This window comes from Lissotriton helveticus, chromosome 2_1 (assembly GCF_964261635.1).
Source record: "Lissotriton helveticus chromosome 2_1, aLisHel1.1, whole genome shotgun sequence".
Classification (NCBI taxonomy): Eukaryota; Metazoa; Chordata; class Amphibia; order Caudata; family Salamandridae; genus Lissotriton; species Lissotriton helveticus.
The window spans coordinates 433,018,793-433,040,434 of record NC_136059.1 but is presented as its reverse complement, the minus strand read 5'-3'; the positions used below and the strand labels follow the sequence as shown (position 1 = coordinate 433,040,434).

The 21,642-nt window shown below is 44.7% G+C and overlaps 1 protein-coding gene across 1 annotated transcript in view; it reads right to left on the bottom strand.

Annotated features, from left to right (window-relative positions):
• The window catches only part of ITGA1 (integrin subunit alpha 1), a 1,037,437-nt gene that overhangs the window by 152,995 nt on the left and 862,800 nt on the right, over positions 1-21,642 (bottom strand). The window contains exon 26 of the mRNA XM_078675060.1: positions 16,623-16,727. Coding sequence (XP_078531186.1) covers positions 16,623-16,727 — 105 coding nt within the window. The remainder of the gene's footprint in view (positions 1-16,622; positions 16,728-21,642) is intronic.

The following is a 21,642-nucleotide window of genomic DNA, read 5'->3' as shown; positions in this document are numbered from 1 at the left end:
GCAATTGACCCTTTAGTAGGTAAATTTGACATGGAAACTTCAATAGTTTTCCAAAGCGGAATTTCTGTAAAAATATGTGGCCACTGCTGATATATGCCTGCAGTGGGGTACACTGTCAGCATGAAGGGCCATGTGTACACAGTGTTTTAAGGTCGTAAACAGTCCGAATCGTAGATTGGGCCAGTTTGTGATTGCAAAAGAGCATTTTTTAATGTACACATGGCAAATGCTATTTAGTAACTTGTTACAAAATTGCATTGTGGTTTTGTGATTCGGTATTTGGAAGGGGCATGTTTAGGGCATCCCTTCCAACTATCGAATTGCATTGATATGTATTAATGTTTTGTGACCAAATTACATTCACAAAACATTAATTTTGTAACTACAACTAAAAGGTAGTGGTAACCGTTTGGAACTAGGAAGGGTTCCCCAAAGGACCCCTACCCCTCTGAGAATGTGAACAAAAGTATTTTGTCAGAGTGGTCAGTGGTCCCACAAACGTTATTCAAAAGCAGGTGCAGACATGGTGGTCTGCTGACCAACCCCAGCAGGGCACCATCCCTGTGATGGCTATCAGTCCTAATGAGTCACAAACTACGACCTTTTTCATTGAAATTCATGAAGCAAGTCGGTTAGCAACCCACTAGGAATAGCTATTTAATAGAGGTAAGTTTACTGGGATGGCCTAATTGCAATTTGGTAAGAATCGCAATTTGGAAATTGCCCTTCCTACTTTCTGTACATATAGCCCCAAGTGTGATCCATAAATCTCGGTATGTTCATCTGGTTGCTAGGTTTGTGGGTCTGCACAGATTCATCTGGCTGATCAAACATTTTGCCTGCGTTGGGATGTGATTTGGAGGTTTGTGCACTTTTAGTTATACAGAAAAATGTAGGCACGTTTAACGGTAAACAAGGGGAGTTTTGACTCTCTTTTTAATTTTAGTGTGACTGTAGGAATAAGAGGTATGGCTGGTCAATATCTATTTTTTAATAGTTTTTTTTCTCGCTTTGACTTTTAATTTTTGTTAAGTAGTGCTTGTTGCCTGTATTACTTTAGTGCTCCTTTTCATTTGCATGTATTGTTTCTTTTATGGGCTGTTTGTGTATATTTTAGATTTTTCTAGTGGATGAACAAGGTAAGGTGTATGCTCTCATGATATTTATCTTTAGACGATTGATTTCGAAGAGGGGAATGTTGATGCAAAGTTGCTTATCTTGCACCTGGAATATGAAAAACAAGGATATTGCATGAATATTTCTGAAACAAAAGTGTAACTGTATCTAAGGGACGTAGTTGCCTGATGATGGCATGCTGTGGCTGGTGACATAACTGGTGGGAACTTGTTTGTTCGTCGGAGGAGTATCAGGGATCGACATAGCCATAGGCTGGCACAGATAGTACAGAATGTGTTAGTTTCCTATGCATTAAACCTCTTGGGTCCCACATTATATTAATGTATCCTAAATATTTTCAGCATAGGTGGTATTTTGAGAGGGTCAGAGTTTAGTCAGAAAGAATAAAAAATATTTTGCCACCCATATATTGGCTACCTCTTTTCTAGACCACCTGCAGTACTGTTACTCTGTTACTGGGAAAACAATGTGACTTTTAACCCACCCAATCCCACAGCAAATGGGTGACTAGGGCAGAGCAAAGTCAGTGAGAATGTTGACCTCTTACAGGAGTCTTGGAAATGTTTTTACCATCACCATTGGCAGATCCAAAACTCACACACCCAGATATGTGTTCTCCAGTGCAATGATCCAGGTAAACTGACTGTCCATAGATTTGCATTGCAGTTAGGCACTGTATCCCTATAAATCAGCCAAATAATACACCAGGTGAGTTAAATGATCTGAGGAGGTTACCCGCCAACAAACAGCCTTGTTAGAGAGTCACTCAACAAAACATTTTCATGTGTGTCATTGAAGGAAGGGAAATGATATATATTTTGCCCTTAGTTTGGGAAGAAGGGGATATGGATTTATGACCAATACAAAAATAATGAGTATTTGTAGAAAATTAGGTTACTGGTGCTTCACCCTCTGGTAGTTTGGCATAAAAGCAGTCAGGCATAAACTTAGAGGCAATTTGCAAAGTATTTAGGCAGCATTCAAAACAGTAATAAGTTGCAACACAACACAGGAAAAATACCACACCAATTTAGAAATAGAAAGATAGAGTAAACGTTAATATATTATTTGAGACCAAAATGACAGGAATCCAATCAGTAGAACCAGAGATATGCAATTTTAATGATTTAAAAGAAATTAGAGCCTAGAAGCATAAAGCGCCAAACTTTGGTTATCTTGTTGTGTCGGACTGGGACAATGTTACAAGTTCAGGACGACCATGATAGAGCACAGGCGGGATACAGGGACCCAGTTAGGCCTACTGCCCATTGCGAGATCCTGCATTAAGGATGTTTTGAGCAGCAGCAGTTCTGAGGAAGCTGCGGTGCTGTGATGCAGAGCCCTGCATTGTCGTTGAGGATGTAGTCAATGAGGGGCTTGCGATGGAAAGACATAAATCGAGGATATGTCGCACAACGGTGTCTCTGAGGAAGCTACTGGCTCTGATGCGAGCTCCTGCATTGTTCAGAGGCAGTTACGATGCAGCTGTGAGGAGACTCATCACCCTACATCGGTTTGGCTCACAGGATCACAGTCGGGCTAGGACCGCACCTTCAGGTCCACTTCCAAGGGCCCAGGAATGGGGTGGCACTGCTCGAGGGAGTAGGACTCAAAGCAGACAGAGTCCAGGTGCTGGATTCAAGGTGGTTGGAGCCTTTTTTTGTCCCTGAGGCTCTGCTCAGGAGGCCAGACAACTAATCCATGGAGTCTCTATTGTGGTCCTGGGTTCAAGATGCAGGTTCAGTAATTCTCACTCAGGCAGCCAGGCAGCAGGGCAACAGAGTAGCAGTCCTTCTTGCAGAGCAGCACGGAAATCCTTACAAGTCTTCCACAGGTCCAGAACTATACTGAAGTGTTGGGTTTGAGGGTCCATTATTTATACCTGGTGCCCACTTTGAAGGAGAAGGTTCTAGAGCTTTCCACTCCCAGAAGTGCTTTGAATTTCCTCCCTCCCTGCCCTGGCCCCAGCTTCTCTGGAATCACAAAAGTCTAGTGTCAAACCCTTTGTGGGTGCACTTGTGGTAGGTGAGAGCTCCTCCCCCCCATCAAGTCAGAGATGTCCATCCTATCAACATCCTTTTGTCTCACTGTCTGGAGGCAAGACACAAGGTCCAACTGCAAGCTACACCTAGTCATGTGACCCAGGATAGGTACAGGATGCAGGCACCAAATGGTTGGGAGAAGAAAATGCTAACTTCCTAAAAGTATGATATTGTTCTTCATTCTGTCCATCAATTTTTCTTTTTGCATTTGTCACCCTGAGTGGGACGGGTGTGCCCAGACGTGGGTCCCATGCTCTCTATGTCACTGAAGTCAAGCTAGCCTTGCTGGTGAGCGGTGAAACCCTGAAACCGGTCCCAAGATGCTTGTTTCCAGTCCAGGGAAAACCTGGCCCGGCAGCTTGGGCTGGACTGTTCCCATAGGGATCAGGTTCAAGATTGATTTGCATATGGCTGGGTTCAACAGGAATGGCATGGAGAGCAAAAACGATGGATTTAGCCCCAGATCTATGTCCTGGGGTGTATGTATGACATTGTCCTGCATTCTGTCCATCAATTGTTCTTTTTGCATTTGTCACCCCGAGTGGGACGGGTATGCCCAGACGTGGGACCTGGCCTGGCAGTTCAGGCTGGGCTTTTCCCGTACAGATCAGGGTCAAGACTGATTTGCATATGGCTGGGTTCATACTGGAATGGCATGGGGAGCAAAAAGGATGCCTTTAGGCCCAGATCTCTGTACTGGGGTGAATATATGGCATTCGTCTGCCTACTGTCCATCAATTGTTCTTTTAGCATTTGTCACCCAGAGTGAGACGGGTATGCCCAGACGTGGGTCCTGTGCTCTCCATGCCACTGGAGTCAAGCTAGCCTGGCTGATGGGGGTGAAACACCAAAACAGGTCCCAGAATTCTTGTTTTCATTCCAGGGAGGACCTGGCCTGGCAGTTCGGGCTGGACTGTTCCCATAGGGATCAAGGTCAAGACTGATTTGCATATTGCTAGGTTCAAATGGGAATTGGATGGGGAGCAACAAAACTATGGATTTAGGCCCAGATCTCTGTACTAGGGTGAATATATGACATTGCTCTGCATTCTGTCCATCAATCGTTCTTTTTGCATTTGTCACCCCGAGTGGTACAGGTATGCCCAGAAGGGGGTCCCGTACTCTCCATGCCACTGAAGTCAATCTATCCTGGCTCAGGAGGGGTGACGCCCCAAAACCAGTCGCAGGATGCTTTTTTCCAGTCCAGGGATGACTCAGCCTGGCATTTCGAGCTGGACTGTTCCCATAGGGGGTCAGGGTCAAGAATGATTTGCATATCGCTGGGTTCAAATTGGATTGGCATGGGGAGCAAAAAAACGATGGATTTATGCCCATATCTCTGTACTGGGGTGAATGTATTGCAAAATTCTGCATTCTGCCAACAATTGTTCTAATTGCATTTGTCACCCCGAGTGGGAAAGGAATGCCCAGACGTGGGTCCCGTGCTCTGAATGCCACTTAAATCAAGCTAGCCTGGCTTATGAGGGGTGAAACTCTGAAACTGGTCCCGGGATGCTTTTTTCAGTCCAGGGAGGACCTTGTCTGGCATTTCGGGTTGGACTGTTCCCATAGGGATCAGGGTCAAGACTGATTTGCATATGGCTTGGTTCAAACTGGAATGGCATGGGGAGCAAGAAAACAATAGATTTAGACTAAGATCCCTGTATTGGTGTGAATGTATGACATTGTTCTGCATTCTGTCCATCAATTGCTCTTTTTGCAATATTCTAAAAGAGGTATTTTCAGAATTTTGACTTTAAGTCAGTCTTCACCATTAAAGAGGTTTTAAGTTACACCAAACTTGACATTCCTACAGCCTCCCAATTGAAAGTTAGCACTTATTAAATGTAGTAAGGTAACCCAATGTTATTCTATGGGAGAGGTAGGCCTTGCAGTAGTGAAAACAAATGTAAGAGTTTATCAGTACCAGGACATGTACAGCTTAAAGTACATATCCAACTAAGTTTTAAAAAGGAAGTGTTAGACCTGGAAAGAGGTTTATTTTGCCAGGTAGTTAAGGCACTTTAACACTGCACACACAGATTGCAGAGGCTAGCCTGAGACATGTTTTACAAATGCTACTCATTGGGTGGAACAAAGTGTGCTGCAGACCACTTGTAGCATTTAATTTACAGGCCCTGGATACATATAGTCCCACTTTACTAGGGACTTGCAAGTAAATTAAATGTAAGCCAATGTTACCAAACTAAAAGGAGAGAGCGCAAGCACTTTAGCACTGCTTAGCAGTGATAAAGTGCAGAGTCCTAAAGCCAGCAAAAACAAAGTCAGCTAAAACAGGAGGGTAGAAGGCAAAAAGATGGGGCAAAACCACACCAAGGATGTCAGGTTCAACCGTATTCATATAACCTAATAGTTATATATCAGTGAGCAAAGGGGAAGTTGTGACATTTATGTTTATAGGGAGGTGGTGGCCAAACAACTGCTGCCTGGTGCCCAAAATGCTTTCCATTTATGAAAAAGAAGAGCTGATTTTTCCAGTGTAACATCATGATTCTCAAGTCACAAATTTGCATTGTGATTCGTAATTGCCATTACAAATCACAATAAACATATTGTACTTCATGAAGCATTGCAAAGGGAACGAGAGGGGTATTCCTATTTCTATGTGCATTGTAGTTTTATGCTCAAAGGCTTGCTTCTAGTTTTGCAGCCGCAAAACACCGAATAGATATTACCTATTCAGGCGAGAACCATTCACAAAATGTAAGCTGTCAATAATTCATAGCCCACACTGTTTGTGAATGATGGGAATATTTAATGGAGCAGACTGCTATTGCATGGACAGCTGTATGCTTGCTTTGCTGACAAATTCAGAATGTGCCAATATTTGTGGCATTATGATGCCTGTCTCTTTAGAGGTGGTAAAGGGGGGCCTGCAAGGGATTTGATTTTATAAAAATCTCAAGTTATTCAAAAGATAAATCGGGGTGTTAGTCCTAATGGAACAAACGCCAATGTGTCAACAGACAACAATAAACACAAAAAAACAATCTTGATATAAGAAACACGGGGAAACCTAGTACTTTGAGAAAATATATCTTATTTTATATATTTTGTTGAAAAAATGGAGTGCAAATAGATACAAACATTCAGCTAGTAGTCATGGAGAGAAGCAAAAATCAAATTGTCCTAACAATACATGACTGTACATCTATTCCAAATCTATTATGAGCAACAGATCTCTTAGTGAGAATATAAATTGCTTCAGAATGACAAATTTTCTTGGAAAAGTGCCAAAAATGTCGACGTTTCGGTCTGTTCGGCGGTAGTCTCTCAGACCATCTTCAGGACGAAAAAGATTGTAGCTGACAGAATAACTCCTATTTAAACATAATACAAAATGTTACATTAAGTTTAAAAACAAAGTGCATTAAAACATCAAAGAACTAAGGAACCCGTGTGTAGCAAAAGAATGTGATGAAAAAGATCATAGAGTGCAGATGTCCAATTCATGCACCACCCAGAGGAAATAAAATGCCTCCACCACCACCTTTCTGTGCTGACGTGGTAACCAGTGTACCACTTACTTTCTCATAGAAGTGGGCAGCTGCTTAGTACCAGATACCAGATCTGTGGTTACTGCTGTAAAAGCGATTGCTATCTGAAGAAAACAACAATGCAATGTTGTTAGGTAATTTAATCTATTGGTCTTCAAAGCCAATTAGCCACATTATGAGGTTGCATACCTGTGGTATAGGGAGATTAATCTCTTATGTTTGATTCTTCAAGCCGAATCTGTCTGAGTACAGATCGAATGATTGTAGAGTGCTGTATATATTAGCACTATCTGTAACAAAATGCCATAAAGGTTTGAATTGTAACTAGGTATGATATATCGATATTCAATATGATTTTATATCACCTAGCTAAATCACAGCTATTCTAAGGTACAACAAAATAGCTATCATTAAAAAGTTGTGACCACCGATAATTGTGAACTTCTAGTATCGAAGACAGACAAATTTAAGCTTGATGTTTATTTCATTGAGATGAAGAATATATTTGAACAAGGCTGCTAACTTCTAGCTGTATCTATTTGGAGCAACCGCATTGACAATGCATAAATAAAGTTTAAATTTGGTGCAAAAAAACACTATATGAGTGTGTAGCTAAGTTGTCCATGCTATTATCATTGATGATTATGCGGTAGTACATGAATGTGTCCAATCTCGGACATCTATAGAGATTCAATGTGTACACCTTGATTCTCAAAATGCCATGTTTATTAAAAGGCTACAGGAATGACTAACCTCGTCTTATGCGATTACTTGTTGGAAAGCGCTAATGAAGTACTGTTAGACTCGAAAAGTTATTGTTGACAGAGCGGCTCTTATAACTTTTGACTGTGGTTAACAGGTCAATGACAGCCGCACATATAGGTGACGATGATACAGCCAAGCTCGGAACTACCGAACATAGACTGTCTGTTGTAATGTGGCCTCAGGATCTACAAGCTAAAATGACCCATTATTGATTGAAATGGTAACGTAAAAATAGACTAAATTGTGAAAATGAACTGGAATTGGTGATTTCGCTAGTTGCTAATGTTAAACCATATTGCCTATATTTAGGGGCAGATTTATGAAGGCCTTGCGCCACCGGTGCGTCATTTTTAACATGGGAAAAAGTGACGCACTGGCGGCGCAAGGCCTTCATAAATCTGCCCCTTAGCTTTTTAGAAAACACTCCAGGGGCGCTGGTTAACAAACATTTCTTCAAAGCGTTCTTAAAGACTAAGGGCCTCATTTATCGGAAATGACGCATCGCTGCGTGAAAGCAACGATGCGTCACTTCTCAGTGCGCACTCCTTGCGACATACCTGATGCGTCATATTTACTGCATGACGCATCATGTCGCAAGGAGTTACAGATACGTCAGTATTTCTGACGTATCTGTAAGCGCAAAAGTGACGCATTGCTGGAGTGTGTCACAAAAGTGACGCAACTCCAGCAATGCGTCCTTTCACATGGGGCAAACCCCATGTGAAAGGGCCTGCGTCAGTCTTACGCCTGCAGTGAGGCAGGCGCAAGATTTTGACGCAACGGCGTCCTAGAAGTGACGTAGTGAAATCTTATAGATTTCACTGCGTCACTTCTACGAGGCTTTTTGCGGGGGAACGCCCCCCCTGCATACATTATACCTGACGCAGGTATAATGTAGCGCAGGGGTTTACAAAGTGACGCATCTGCTTAGATGCGTCACTTTGTAAATAGTGCGCAACAGGAAGCATGTTTTACGCCGCCGATGCATCACAAAAAGTGACGCATCAGAAGCGCAAAACTGACGCAAGGCCTCATAAATGAGGCCCTAAAAGTCTAGAGTTACTGTTAATTGCATATTGCACGAAGCTCGTTGCACAATTCATATTCAAAGAAAAAGAAAGGGACGAACACTAGCGGTCAAATTAAACATACCTCGATAAAATAATGTCGTCTCTCAATGGACCAGCAACGGCGTGTAAACAACGCCTGGGATGTAATCGGCTTTTTGTACTTTTAAACCCGGACGTGTTTAACATAGCTGTACGTGGTATTGTCGGTGTGTACGAACATGGAAATTGTAAAAGGAAAAATTTAGTCCAGAATGGCAGCCATCTTAGAAGTTCTAAACGTATTGACTTAAAGTAATATAAAAGTTGCATATAGAAAGAGGGTGCCATTTCAAATTGAAACAGACAACATCTTAAGCTACTAGTCGTGGTGGCAGAAACTAGCTCCAACCGGGGTGTGCATAAATTAGAAAAAATCACATGCAGTAGACAAGATCACATGATATATAACGATCCAATATCTATATTATACTTTCTGTAACCACTAATGTTGGCAATATTCATCATCATTAAAAGAACATAATTCTAATAAAGTTAAAACTCTAACCTGAGAGTTAAGTTTCCTGTCCCCACATGTCTTACGTCACAACTCTGGGACAAAAAACATAAAAATGCACTCCTGCACCTTGACAGTAGGCATGTGCAACGTTAAATACCTAACTGGCCAAAGTAAAAATGAAAAACAAATGGTCGATCAAAAGATCGCATTACCATCCCGAGGTACCGTCAGCACTACTGTCCCTTGATGCCCATAAGGCTTTTGACAGTATGGAGTGGCAGTACATCTACACGGTCCTGGAGAAACTAGGGTTCGGCGAGACTTTCCACTCGTGGATGAAACTGTTGTATACGGAACCGCTCGCTAGGGTCCGAGTCAACGGCGCTATGTCACGGGAGTTTCGACTAGGGCGTGGTACGAGACTGGGCTGCCCCCTTTCCCCGACCCTATTTGCCTTGCCGCTGGCTCACTGGATTCAGGTGGACCCTGGAGTGTGGGTCATAGATTTAGGAGGAGGATGGGAGGAGCGCATATCGCTCTATGCCGATGACATCTTGTTATATATACAAAGACCTGCTCTATCCATCCAAAGGCTGATGACCATCCTGCGCAGCTTCGGGGAGTGCTCCGGATACCGTATCAACTGGGGCAAGTCCTTGCGTTATGTCTTGACGGGACCCCAACCGCAGGTGATGGAAGATTGTAGGGGTCTGGAGTGGCGAGACATGTTCCGTTATCTGGGAATATGGGTCACTCCCTCTGACTCCGAATTCATCCGTCTAAATGTGCTGGCACAATTGGACCGACTTCGCGCTGATGTGGCGCACTGGAAAGATCTCCCGCTCTCCCTGATGGGACTGGCCGTCTTATTTAAAAAGATGGCCCTCCCATCGTTGATATACGTCCTGCAGAATTCGCCCTTTCCGATCCCGGTATCCATGTATTCAAGTCGGTGGAAGCGGAACAACGCTCCCTGTTATGTAACGGTGGATGCCTCAGAATAGCCCTGAAAAAGTTACAGCGAGGGACATATGAGGGAGGTTTAGCGGTTCCGGACATCCGTTTGTACTACTGGGTGACACAGCTGATTAACGTTAACTGCTGGGTGTTTGCCCCCCAGGAGGAACCTGCCTATAGGGTAGACCGTATGGCCCTGGGCGGCGGAACCTACTTAGCGGCGCTTTACACCAAGGCTAGAGGAAGCCGGACCCTGCGCCCCAGACAGCAGTGGTAGTAGGGGTGTGGAAATGGGCGACAAAGCTGTTAGGCTGGGGGGCAAGGCTCACGGAGCACACACTGTTGTGGAGTGGTGACTTTCTCCGAGAAGTTGGGAAACTGAGGGAACTCTGCCAGTGGAGTTTAATTGGTATTGAGGTTCTGGGAGATGTATGGAAGAGAGGGACTATGGTGGACTTCGCGACCTTGCAGACCGACTTCCAGATGGGTAGTGGAGAGTTCCTACACTATCAACAACTCAGACATGCCATACATGCCCACATAAGCCAGTGGGATCTGCTGCCTGAATATGCCCCGCTTGAAGATAGGCTATTTTTAGAACCCATGATTGATAAGGCTATCTCCCTTACCTACAAAAAGCTGGTGAATAACCTACCGGACTCCTTAGGACCACTGAGAGAAAAGTGGGAGTCAGATCTCGGGCTCTTATAGGACGACGACTGGAATGAGGCCTTGCAGTGTCCTAGGGAGGTGGCGATCCGAGCCAGATTCAGGCTGGTCCAGCTGCGCATCCTACATAGGTCCTACACCCCATGTACAGTGCACTATAGGTTGGGGTTTCCAACTTCCCCATTTTGCTTACGGGGCTGCGGGAAGGAGGGTACTTTCTTCCACATTTTATGGGACTGTACCAAAATTCGAGCATACTGGGTCAGACTAACCGACATTATGGTGGAAGTAGTGGGAGCGGAGGTCCCTCTGGCGGCCCAATGGCACATCTTAGGAGTGACAGGTGAGGTTACATGGCCATCATGGGATAAGAAGTGGTAGGCCCTTGCAAGCATGGTGGCCAAGAGAAACATAGCCAGGCTGTGGGGTAGTGACCTTCTGCCAACGGTGGAGGAATGGGAGCGGGACCTGGACTGGTGCCAGAGGGCGGAGAAAGTTGTCTATAGTAGCAGGGGTTGCCTCAAGAAGTGGGAGAAAATCTGGATGGGATGGAGGCGATACAGGGGGGAATGGATGAACACTCAAACTGACCCGGCGGTGGGGTGAATGGATGTTTGCAATTGACCCTTTCTTGTTTCTTCTGTCTCAGTGGCGTAACGAAACTTGAGGGGGCCCCCCTGCAAAGCACAACAGAGGGGGCCCCCCTCACCCCCCCCACCGCGCGGCCCACCATGCCTCCCCCCGGCGGCGCGGCCCACCATGCACCACTTTGCCCCACCACGCAGAAATCTAGCATGTGAGGCACACAAGCCCCTTACCCTGGGTCCTACTCCTTTGTACTGTGGCTCAGTAAAAGGGGCCTAGTACATCTCCTCCAGCACTTGAGGCTTATCTGCTGCTTATAGACCTGCAATTCCTTGTGACTTGCAGGCAAGTGACATGACCAATAAAATATAAATAGGCCACGGGTGCAAAAGGGTTTTCCCAGCATGGCGGAAATCTGACTAGACAAACAAATTAGACTAGCCATCAGAAACTCGAGAGGTCCCGCCCCTCCCCTCGCCCTCCTTAAAATTATGAAAAAGAATACTTTACATTTCGCTGACTTTTGTACTTCGCATTAATGTGCATGCATTAATTTGACTGACTGACAAACGTGCTTAATTTGAGCTGGGGGTTTCTGGTGCTCGGCGCCTGATTGCCAGCTCCAGGGCTTATGACAGTCTGGCTAATTTAGATTTGAGGACAACAGCCCTTTATTAGTTGAATTTACATTTTAATGACTTCTAATACTGGCCTCCCAAACCATTCTTATAGCGTTGGGGCCTGGAATAGTATGAACTGAGAACTGTCACACTTGTAAGAGTGTGATGGTTAGTAGTTGTGTTTGTAGTGGTGACATATGGCAGCTGGCAGGGGCCACCCGAGGACAGCCCCGGCACTTATGTTTTTTACAAATTAAGCACTGGGTACAAGAACGGAAATTAGGAATGGAGTGAAGAAACTTGTCGCCTGCACCGCAGGAGGCTTTCCGTAACAAAACAACAAGACTTCTAAGCGGTTCTGAACTCCACCACCACCGGACATCATGGTATGGCATGGCTCAAGCAGCCACACAGCAGGAAACTCCAGTTAGCCCACGAAGGAGGATCGCAGGAGGGCCGGCTTTCAAGTACAAATGAACTCGCTCGGAGTACCCAGAAAGGCAGAAACTTCACTTCAGACTTATGCATGCCAGTCGGTGACGGTGTGCCTAAAAGCTTTATTACATACTCGCCTCCCCTCACAGCATTCTGGGAGAGGTAGTCCCACAGGAGGCAGGGTGCACTTCATATAGGCGCTAACAAGTACGAATCCCAACATAGAGTTAAGAGTAGGAATAACCATTAACTATCAACCATGCGTTTTTAAGGAGTGAGTGATAGTTGATGACAACCTAGAGATATTACTTGCTCAAGGTAAATAGCGGTAATTAATAAACCTGTAGAGAACCTGGACGGAACACTGAGTCCCCATCAAGGGCAAATCCCCAGGAATCGCTTTAAAAGACAGCACATTTCCCAGCACTTTAGAAAAGGCATATTTTTTTAAAGCAAAAACAACGCGTGACTCAAGCTGGCCACGTGAAGCCTGCCATTGAAATTACAGTCACATAAATCCCACAATCAAAGCAATAACGCGGCGCATGTATTCATTAGGGGAACGCTGAGCCTCGCGCTCTTTCCCGCGCTCCCAGCCATCGCCTCACAATACAGTTTTAAAATTATTGACTCTACCACTTGAGGCGGGGAGGCAGGCGGGCGTCATCTCAAAAAGTGAGAAATTAAGTATTCGAAGGAATACATGTTTATTGAAAACATTTAGCCGGAAATCAATCAACTGCTATTTTTCGCAGTGCTGTTTTATTGTAAAAGCAGCCAGAACTTGGGTCAGGGAAAGAGGCGCTTTGTTTAGTATTTTTTCTCTGCCTTATCGAAAGTTATAAGTCATAGCTGCCAAGGTTTCAGATTGCTGTGAGTGACATTTTCATAATTTATTTCAGTGTAATTATAAGTGACATTTTAACGACTATGAGTGACACTTTCTCGCGAGCAAAATCAAGCCACGAAGAAGAGGGAAGCAGATAAATACCTGTAATTGCATCCATTTGAGCAACAAGAAACTCTAAGAAGAACTTAAAACCGCAGAAAAGCACCAGAAATGGAAGGGCACTGCCTGGAGACAGCCTGCTGTTATAAGTTGAGTGAGTGGCAGTTAAGATACTACCAGAAACGGTGATGAGGGTTAGCAGCAACTGCAACATACTATAATTACCGGTGGGTATTGGCCTACTGTGACAAGAATTGCTGGAGTGAAGTGATCAGATCAGGTACTCTTGCGAGTGGCGGTGAAAACGTTTGAGGATCATCACAATAAGCTTGATTATAATAACGGAAGCAACCGATTTTGAGGGGAGGGATCTAATACTCGGGGTGCGTAGAGGTGAATTGATTAACGGTAACCACGACTATAGCTAGCTTGTCTATGATTCTAAGCGTGACCTCAAGGAGGGCAATCTGGACAAAGCAATTAGCCAGTCACTTCCCTTTTGGAACTCGCTCCCGCTATCTCTGACAGGCCAGTTTGCAAATGTTAGTACTTCCCTACTAACTATTATTTTGCGGCCCGGGCCCTCCCCATCATACTCTCCAGAAGTTTTTTTCTAAACCTCCACAGGTTGCTACTAGAATGGATTTGGAGACCGGGCCGCTGTCATGTTGCGCTGCCCATTCTGCAACGTCCGCTCACTGAGGGTGGATTAGGGGTGCCCAATTTCGAGCCGTATTACACCAGGGCACAATTGCAATGGGCTCTAGCCTGGCTGAACACACCAACACACCCAGAATCTTCGTTTATATGCACGATTCTATGGGGTACAAAAGTGTATACCTGGCTCTTTGAGTCAACCATACACCCTGAGCTTGAACGACGTTGCAATCACACAGGCAGGTGGGTGATCTTTTTAATGAAGGAAAGCAGCTTCGAGCTAGAAGGTTTGTTGGACTGAACATTGCTCAATTCTTAACATATTGTAACTATCGCCCAGTGTTTAGCCCACGAGACATGGGGCACCGGTGAGGCTGCGCCACCTACGTCACAGACTTTAGACATATTTTTTACATCTAACACCACATCATGCAGCATGCTATCATATTTTTGTACATCTAACACCACATCATGCAGCATGCTATCATATTTTTGTACTCTGCCCTCTATACCTCGGGCAATGTAATTGTAAATTATAAAGGCCGGAGGCCCCGCATCGCATGTGACAGGCCGCCGGACCAGGTGTGCGCCGGACGGACTTACTTCAGTCTTCAAGTTCAGACAGTCCTGTCTGAGCGTGGACGGGCCTGGCTTTGTCTTCTCTGTTCTCTCTCTTCTTCTTGACTATGGCTTGGCTATGCGCGCGCCCCCTGATGCCACACGTGATGTCCCGCTCACGCCACACCTTGCATTTGCGTGTTTGCGCGCATGTGCTGCTGCAGTGCTGTGCCAAATGTAATCAGACCATTGGTCACTCACCAGCCAGCCCTGCCCCCGGCCACGTCGCCCGCCCCCCACGCGCATACGCGGCAGAAATTGACTTAGAAAGTGAAAGTCAAACAAGTGGAGGAGTAAACAAGTGTGTGCACGCCCGCCGCCCGCGCGCATTCATTCACCCTGTCCCGGCCCGCCGCCATTTCATCGATGATCAAAATCAGATTGATCGACTGGAAAAAAAGATAAACTGAGTGTGTATTATTCCTTGTATACACTTTATCTACACTCAGTCAGATTGAGATTCATCAGTGCCACCAGCCTCACTCAGTCTCACAAGGGACCGGGTCACACACAGCAGCATGCCCCGTCGGGGCCCCCCAACCCCACCATCTAGGAGTCGGACTTGACTCTCGGGGGCCCCGCCCAAGCCGCACCATTTAGAAGACTCGACTAGGCCCGCACCATTACCATTTATTTTCGGAATCGACTGAGACTGACGTGACGACTCCCAGGGGGCCCCGGCCGGTGCGCCGCAGTGTGCACCATTTCAAACTCGCAGGGGCCGGGGCCGCCATTTTGTTACAGCCTAGTTTGCAGTCTGCACTGTGCGGCAGATCTTACGTGAGGGGCCCGGCGGGGCCCCCCGGAGCGCCGCAGTGCGCACCATTTCAAACTCGCCGGGGCCCGCCATTTTTTCACAGCCTAGTGTGCAGTCTTCACTGTGCGGCAGATCTTCTTAAGTGAGGGGCCAGGCCGGGGCCCCCCAGAGTGAGGGGCCCGGCCGGGGCCCCCCCGCACTGCGGGGGCTGCGGGGGCTTGTGTTACACCAGTGTTCTGTCTAAGGAGTTGGGACAAAGACATGGCCTGAAGTGCACGCTTGGAGCGCAATCAATCTCAACTGAGGGAGCCAAGTGACATTCGAGGGATGGGGGAGGGGGCAGTGTAGGGTCTAGACGAGGTTACATGGGGAGGGTCTAGTTAGGGGTGTGGTAGGTGCCTAGGTACTGCATGTGGGTTCTGTAGGAGCTTGATCCGTGGTCATGGGCTGCATTGTTACTGCTGAGGGGGGTTTTAATTAATTGTATTGTACATACTGCCAATGATCTTCCGACGTAAACTGATGTGCTTTGTAATGGAGTGTTTCTTGCAATAAAAAGATTTTTTTTTTTAAAAGATCGCATTAGAACTAATTAAAAACAAATAATCAGCAGCAACGGCAACTAGGAGATTCTGTGTGCAAAAAAAGCAAAAATTGAAAAGCATGTGCTCTGAACAGTGTGGGGCAGATTTACAAGAAAGTTCCGCAGCGTGGCATCTCAAGCCCTTTGGCTGCGCCACGCAGCAGCATATTCAAAGCACAGGAATGCAACACATTTAGAATATTATGTCCCATTCCTGTGCACTTCCCAGCGCTGGCGCACAAACAGCTGCCAGGCGCATGCCTGCGTAATAGGGAGATTATTTTTGTGCAGGAAGGGGAACCTTCCTGCACAACAACAATCACTACAGGCATTTTCCTCTTTCAATGCGTAATGTAGAAGGAGGAAAAAAACGAGGAGAAATTAAAACATTTCTCCTCATTGCGCCTTGCTAAGCTGCCCCTAGGGTGGCGTAGCATTCCAATGCATTCCAGGTTTACGATTCCTCGTAAATCTGGACATTTTTCTGGTACCAAAGGTGTTAAGTGGGAACATCCAGAGCATCACCTATGGAACACCCCTTTCTCGCAAAGTGTTCCATGTAAAGGGGCTGTATTTACAAGGACAGGAAAAGTCACACAGGGTGGCTTTTCCTGTTCTTGTAAATATGGGGCAGTGAAATACGCCGCTGGTGCTTCACGAAAAGTGATGCACTGGTGGAGCAAGGGGCTTGTAAATCTACACCTGTATATGAATGTGTTGAGGACTCTTAACACAGTATACACAACAGAAAGGTGTGACCTTACCAGAACTGGATCCCTTAAATGTTCTTTCAGTTTTGGCACCAGGTATGTTGCGCCCGTGTTTATCTTCAACGGATCGAGGACCTCACTGACTTTGCAACGTGCATTCTGTTGGAAGGAACAGCACACCGTTCAGTTTTGAGGAAAAGGTCTAAAGTAAATACACTTTGGTTATATTACTCAAACCTTGGTTCATTGTACTATTTCCCTAAGTGCACTTCTCAATGGTACAAAACAATTAAACTTCCATACTATATGATCCCTCCCATGAATAATTCTTCAACTAACGTAAAACATACCTTAAGTCACAGTAAAGTCATAAAACCTGTAGAAAAAACTTTACAAACATAATGCTTTTAAAAGGTAAAATGGCCCTATATAATGACATTAATGATGCAGAGGGGTTCAGACCTGAGGTGAAAAACTTAGGGCCACATGTACTAACATTTCCCTTTGCGATTTCCTACTGGTGAATTTTTGAGATTCGCTATTAGTGAATTTTTGCGATTTGCCTAAAGGAAATCGCAAACAGCTATGTACAACAGTGTGTTTTACACTGTTTGCGATTCCAAGTGGGACGCTATTGACTTAACTTATTAATGTTCATGAGGTAGGTCGCAATTTGCGACCCATTGGTAATCGCTAAAAACACAGGGATGGTGGCCTGCTGCGGACAGCAGACCACCCTTTCTGTGTTTGCTTTTAAATGAAGCAACTTTTTTTTTTTAAAATGCAGGCCGTTTTTCCTAAAGAAAAATGAGATACATTTAAAAAAGAACAATCATTCAAAATTCAATAGGTCTCGCATTTCTTGGAGTTGGAGCTATAAATGGCAATGCTTTTTACTACTGCAAATGGTCTTGTATTTGTTGGAGCTGGTTCGAGACCTGGCTCCGGCTCAATATCCTCTGGCCAATTCATTTATTCCCTCTAGTCATAATACACAAAAAAAAAAAAAAATGAGCATGCGTATTGTAACCTGGTGCTCACGTAAATTGCTCTTATTTGCCCTTAACCTTCATGTGCGCTACACAAGACTGCAAAAAAAAAAAAAACACATAAAACAATTATCTGAAACCTGGAGGGGCCACATTCTAATCCGAGTGTTACTTCTCCATACACTCCATAACCAGTGCTTCTCCTCTCCTCGTGCCTCACTCACCTAATCTAACACAATTGAAAGTTTGCAGAAAGAAGCATATGATTGTCAAAAGCTGTTTAGAACTAACTTTCATGTAATATGCCTGGCCTGTTGTGCGGAAACAAGCTTTGGAAAATTCTGCACAAATGCAAGAATGGAGCAAATTACTTTTGCTCCTCGTGTAAGCAGCAAATTACGAAAACAGTACTGTTTTGCACAAAGGTAACACATGCACTTTACACTTGGAGCACATGTGAAATCACACGCATGAAACTAGTATCTTTCACAAGAAAACATACCAGGTGAACATACATGAGAAAATTTGAAGCAAGTTGGCACGACGGCACTGCGACAAGGACACTCTGCACCACTTTGGAAAGGAATTTGCTTACATTATTAACCCTTTCTTCATATGACTTTTGGTTCAAACCGCACTCAGGGGCATATTACCAACCAATAGAGATAATTTTTGTCTCTAACTTGTTTAGAGACAAAAATTATCGACGCAAATCGGCGATTTTTATCGCAGATAAACCTTGCTATTATCAAGGTTTATCGCAAATGCGATAAAAAACGTCCGCAATGCATGAATATCGCTGAAAAGTCAGCGATATTCATGCATTATCGAGCAAATGCTCTTAGCCATGTTATCCACCTCCCATTGGATAACATGGCTAAGAACTGCTCAGGGCAGGTGTTAGCTTTTGGAGATATTCGCGCTTAGCGCGAATATCTCCAAAAGTTGGTAATAGGAGATAGCGATGTTAGCGACTGTTTCCAGTCGCTAACATCTTGGCACGCCCACTTTGCATGTCATTAGTGATAAATATCACTGACATGCAAAGCGGGGCCCAAGATGGTCGCTATCTCCTATTAGCTGTCGCTAACAGGTGTTAGCGACAGCTTGGTAATAGGGAGATAATTTTATCTCCGCTTTCTTGGCTTTTAAAGCGGAGATAAACCCCCTTGATAATATGCCCCTCAGTTTCGGTATTTCTACTCTTAAATGAAGAGATGGGCCTTGTTAAAAAAATAGACTACTGGTTAAGATGTACAAGAGTCGTCTTATTCTATATCCACTATGTTTTGTGCATGAAGAATTATGGAGATCATGTTTTAGATGCTTATGAACAACTGTTTACAAATAGAGCAAAATAGTCGCAACTTGATCTTTAATTTTCTTCAGAGACACATTTATTTGTGACAAGGGCACGTTGTCCATATCTGCAAACTATACTCCAGCGCAGCCCGCATCGACAGCATTTCCAGATGCCCAGGTTTATGCTGGGCGTTAGAATCAGTGGAACACGTGCCCCAAAGTATGTTAGCATTTTGAGAAATGTTAGCTTCGGTTTGAATAAAAACTGCCCCATTTGTTCAGGTCTTCAGAAATCTTCACATATCCCATGGCTAAGCTTAAGAAAAGGCTGCAATCATTTCACGCCAAAATACATCTACTGATATAAGTAGGTATGAAGAAATAATCCTCTTTGCCGATTTAATAATTCGGCATCTATAAAAAACGATGGGGCATATGTACAAGCCCTATTGCACCCACAACGTCACTTGTGGTGGTGATAGGCAGGGGCGGCTGATGACATTTGAAAGTGGTGGGGCGTAAAACCTCTGTATGAGTGCCTGGTGGCGGGCAAGCTTAGCGTGCGCGCCCGACTTCCATAAGGGTTTTTTTTTTTTTTTTAAATGGGCAAATTGTGCCTTTTCAAGTGAATTTGAGAAAGCAAGAACATTGATAAAGCAGTTGTGAAAAAGTGGTTATGACATTAGATCTATAAAGAGATTTCATATAATAACATAGGTAGCTGCTTACATAATGAGCAGGGATTATGGGCAATTTTTAAATTTCATTCTTTGTTAAAAACGTGCACATCTTAAATTCCAGTTACATGCACATCGTGCTATTCCACTTAAACAAGCATGTATGTTGCCTCTTGTGTGGAAGGAATGGCTGCATCTTTCCTGCCTATACAATGTAGATGACAACCCTCTTGTAAGAACATGTTTTTGCTGAACCAACGTGTCCCTTCCTTTGAAAGTTATCCCTATGCTAAGAATATTCTGCTATGGGTGTAACCTCGTACCAGGAGGGGAGATTCTGCAAGAGGAGCCCGTCAGACTCTTGTTGAGAAAAGCACAATTAAAATGTTTGCCTTTCTTTTGGCGTGATGCTTCCTCTTGCACCAACTCTGCCCCACCCCTTCTCAGCTACTCGGCACCTTCACAGCGACCTTGTCTGATCTCTTTCCAAACAAGGGACTGAAAATTATGTTTTTATGGTCCTTTTCAACATCATTGTGTGACTATTCAAAAGTTTTTGGGTCATTTGTGACGTAGGGTGAGAGAACATGCAAGAACATTCTTTCACAATTTCACACATGCAATCTCTCTGATACAAAAACACTTACAAGTATTTTAATATGAAAACAAAAAACACACTGTCAAAATGAATAGAATACCAAAATAATCTTAAATGCAGAGGAATAAACAAGAGCTATGAAATGCTAAAGTACCCATGAGGCCCCCATGCTCTCAGGAAAACGAATAACACACTGGCAACATGAATTTAATACCAAAGTAATCATAAAAGCAGAGAAATAAACAACAGCTATCAAAGGGAAAAAAAGAACCCATAAATCCCCCCCCTTCGCCACCCCCCCCCCCCCAGGCTCTAAAGAAGACTGGGCAGGTGCAGATGCAATCGAACACAAGTGCATCTGCCTTGTTTGGATAGGTTTGAAGGATTCTACAAACAAGGTATGTCCCTTTTTACATTATCAGTGTATAGAACTGCGTGTATCTCTGCCAGGTGCCTCTATCTGCTAATCTCTGTAATCTTGTGCCCCCCCCCCCACCACCTGGCCAGCACAAACTAACCTGAAACTCCGGGGAGTCTGCAGAAGCAAATGGTAGGCCCCGATCTCGCCTTATGCTGTACTCATCAGCACATGGTCCAGGAAGCAGTGTGCTGAAAACCCCTGAGGAACTGCAAGTGGAGCGGATGTGAAGAATGTGCCCACAAAGAATTGCCTCGAGTTTTTTGAACAGCAACAAGTTTCCAGCATCATTTCCAAGAGCCATTCAGTTGGGTTACCTCAACTGCACACATGAGGCCTGACATCTCTGTCATTTGGGTCGCATTCCATAAAGCTTCCGTGCTTGTATATTTTAAAGTCTTATATGGCCAATCTCCACTCACGGACGCTGAGGGTAATTAATTAACGCCTTTCAGCGCACCATTTAAGATCGTCATTACTATGAGCAGCCTTGTTACTTGAGTTAAATAGATGGACTGGATCTTCTGCGCAGAACGGATCGTACGTGCATCCACTTAGGAAGACTCTGGTCACTGGTGGTGTCCGCGGCTGTGGAGGAGCCGGTTGTAGTACGTCATACTGACAGGCATATTACATATGGACACCCCTGCAGGGCTGGATGCTAATGAATGCTTCCACGTCACATCGACCAAAGCCAGGGCCCACGTCACACCCATCTCTTGGATGGGCTTCGATCTCTCCGGTATTCCCAAGAGGGTGAATGCTAAAAAAAGCAGTAGGAGGCATCTACGTCGTATCACTATCCGCGGAGCTGGCCCTTCTCGTCAAGGAAGGAGTAATGCTTCCTGAAACAAGCATTGGAAATGCAATAGGTCTCGGATTTATTTGAGTTAGAGCTAATGGCATTGTAAATGGCAATGTCCTTTAGCCATGTGTTATGGAGTGTATGCATGTGGTGTGTAATGGAATTATGTGGTTTGGATTGGAATTGTTCACCCTGCACACTCACAAACTGTTCACCTTGCACACTGACAAACTGTTCACCCTGCACACTCACACACTGTTCACCCTGCACGCTCACACAATGTTC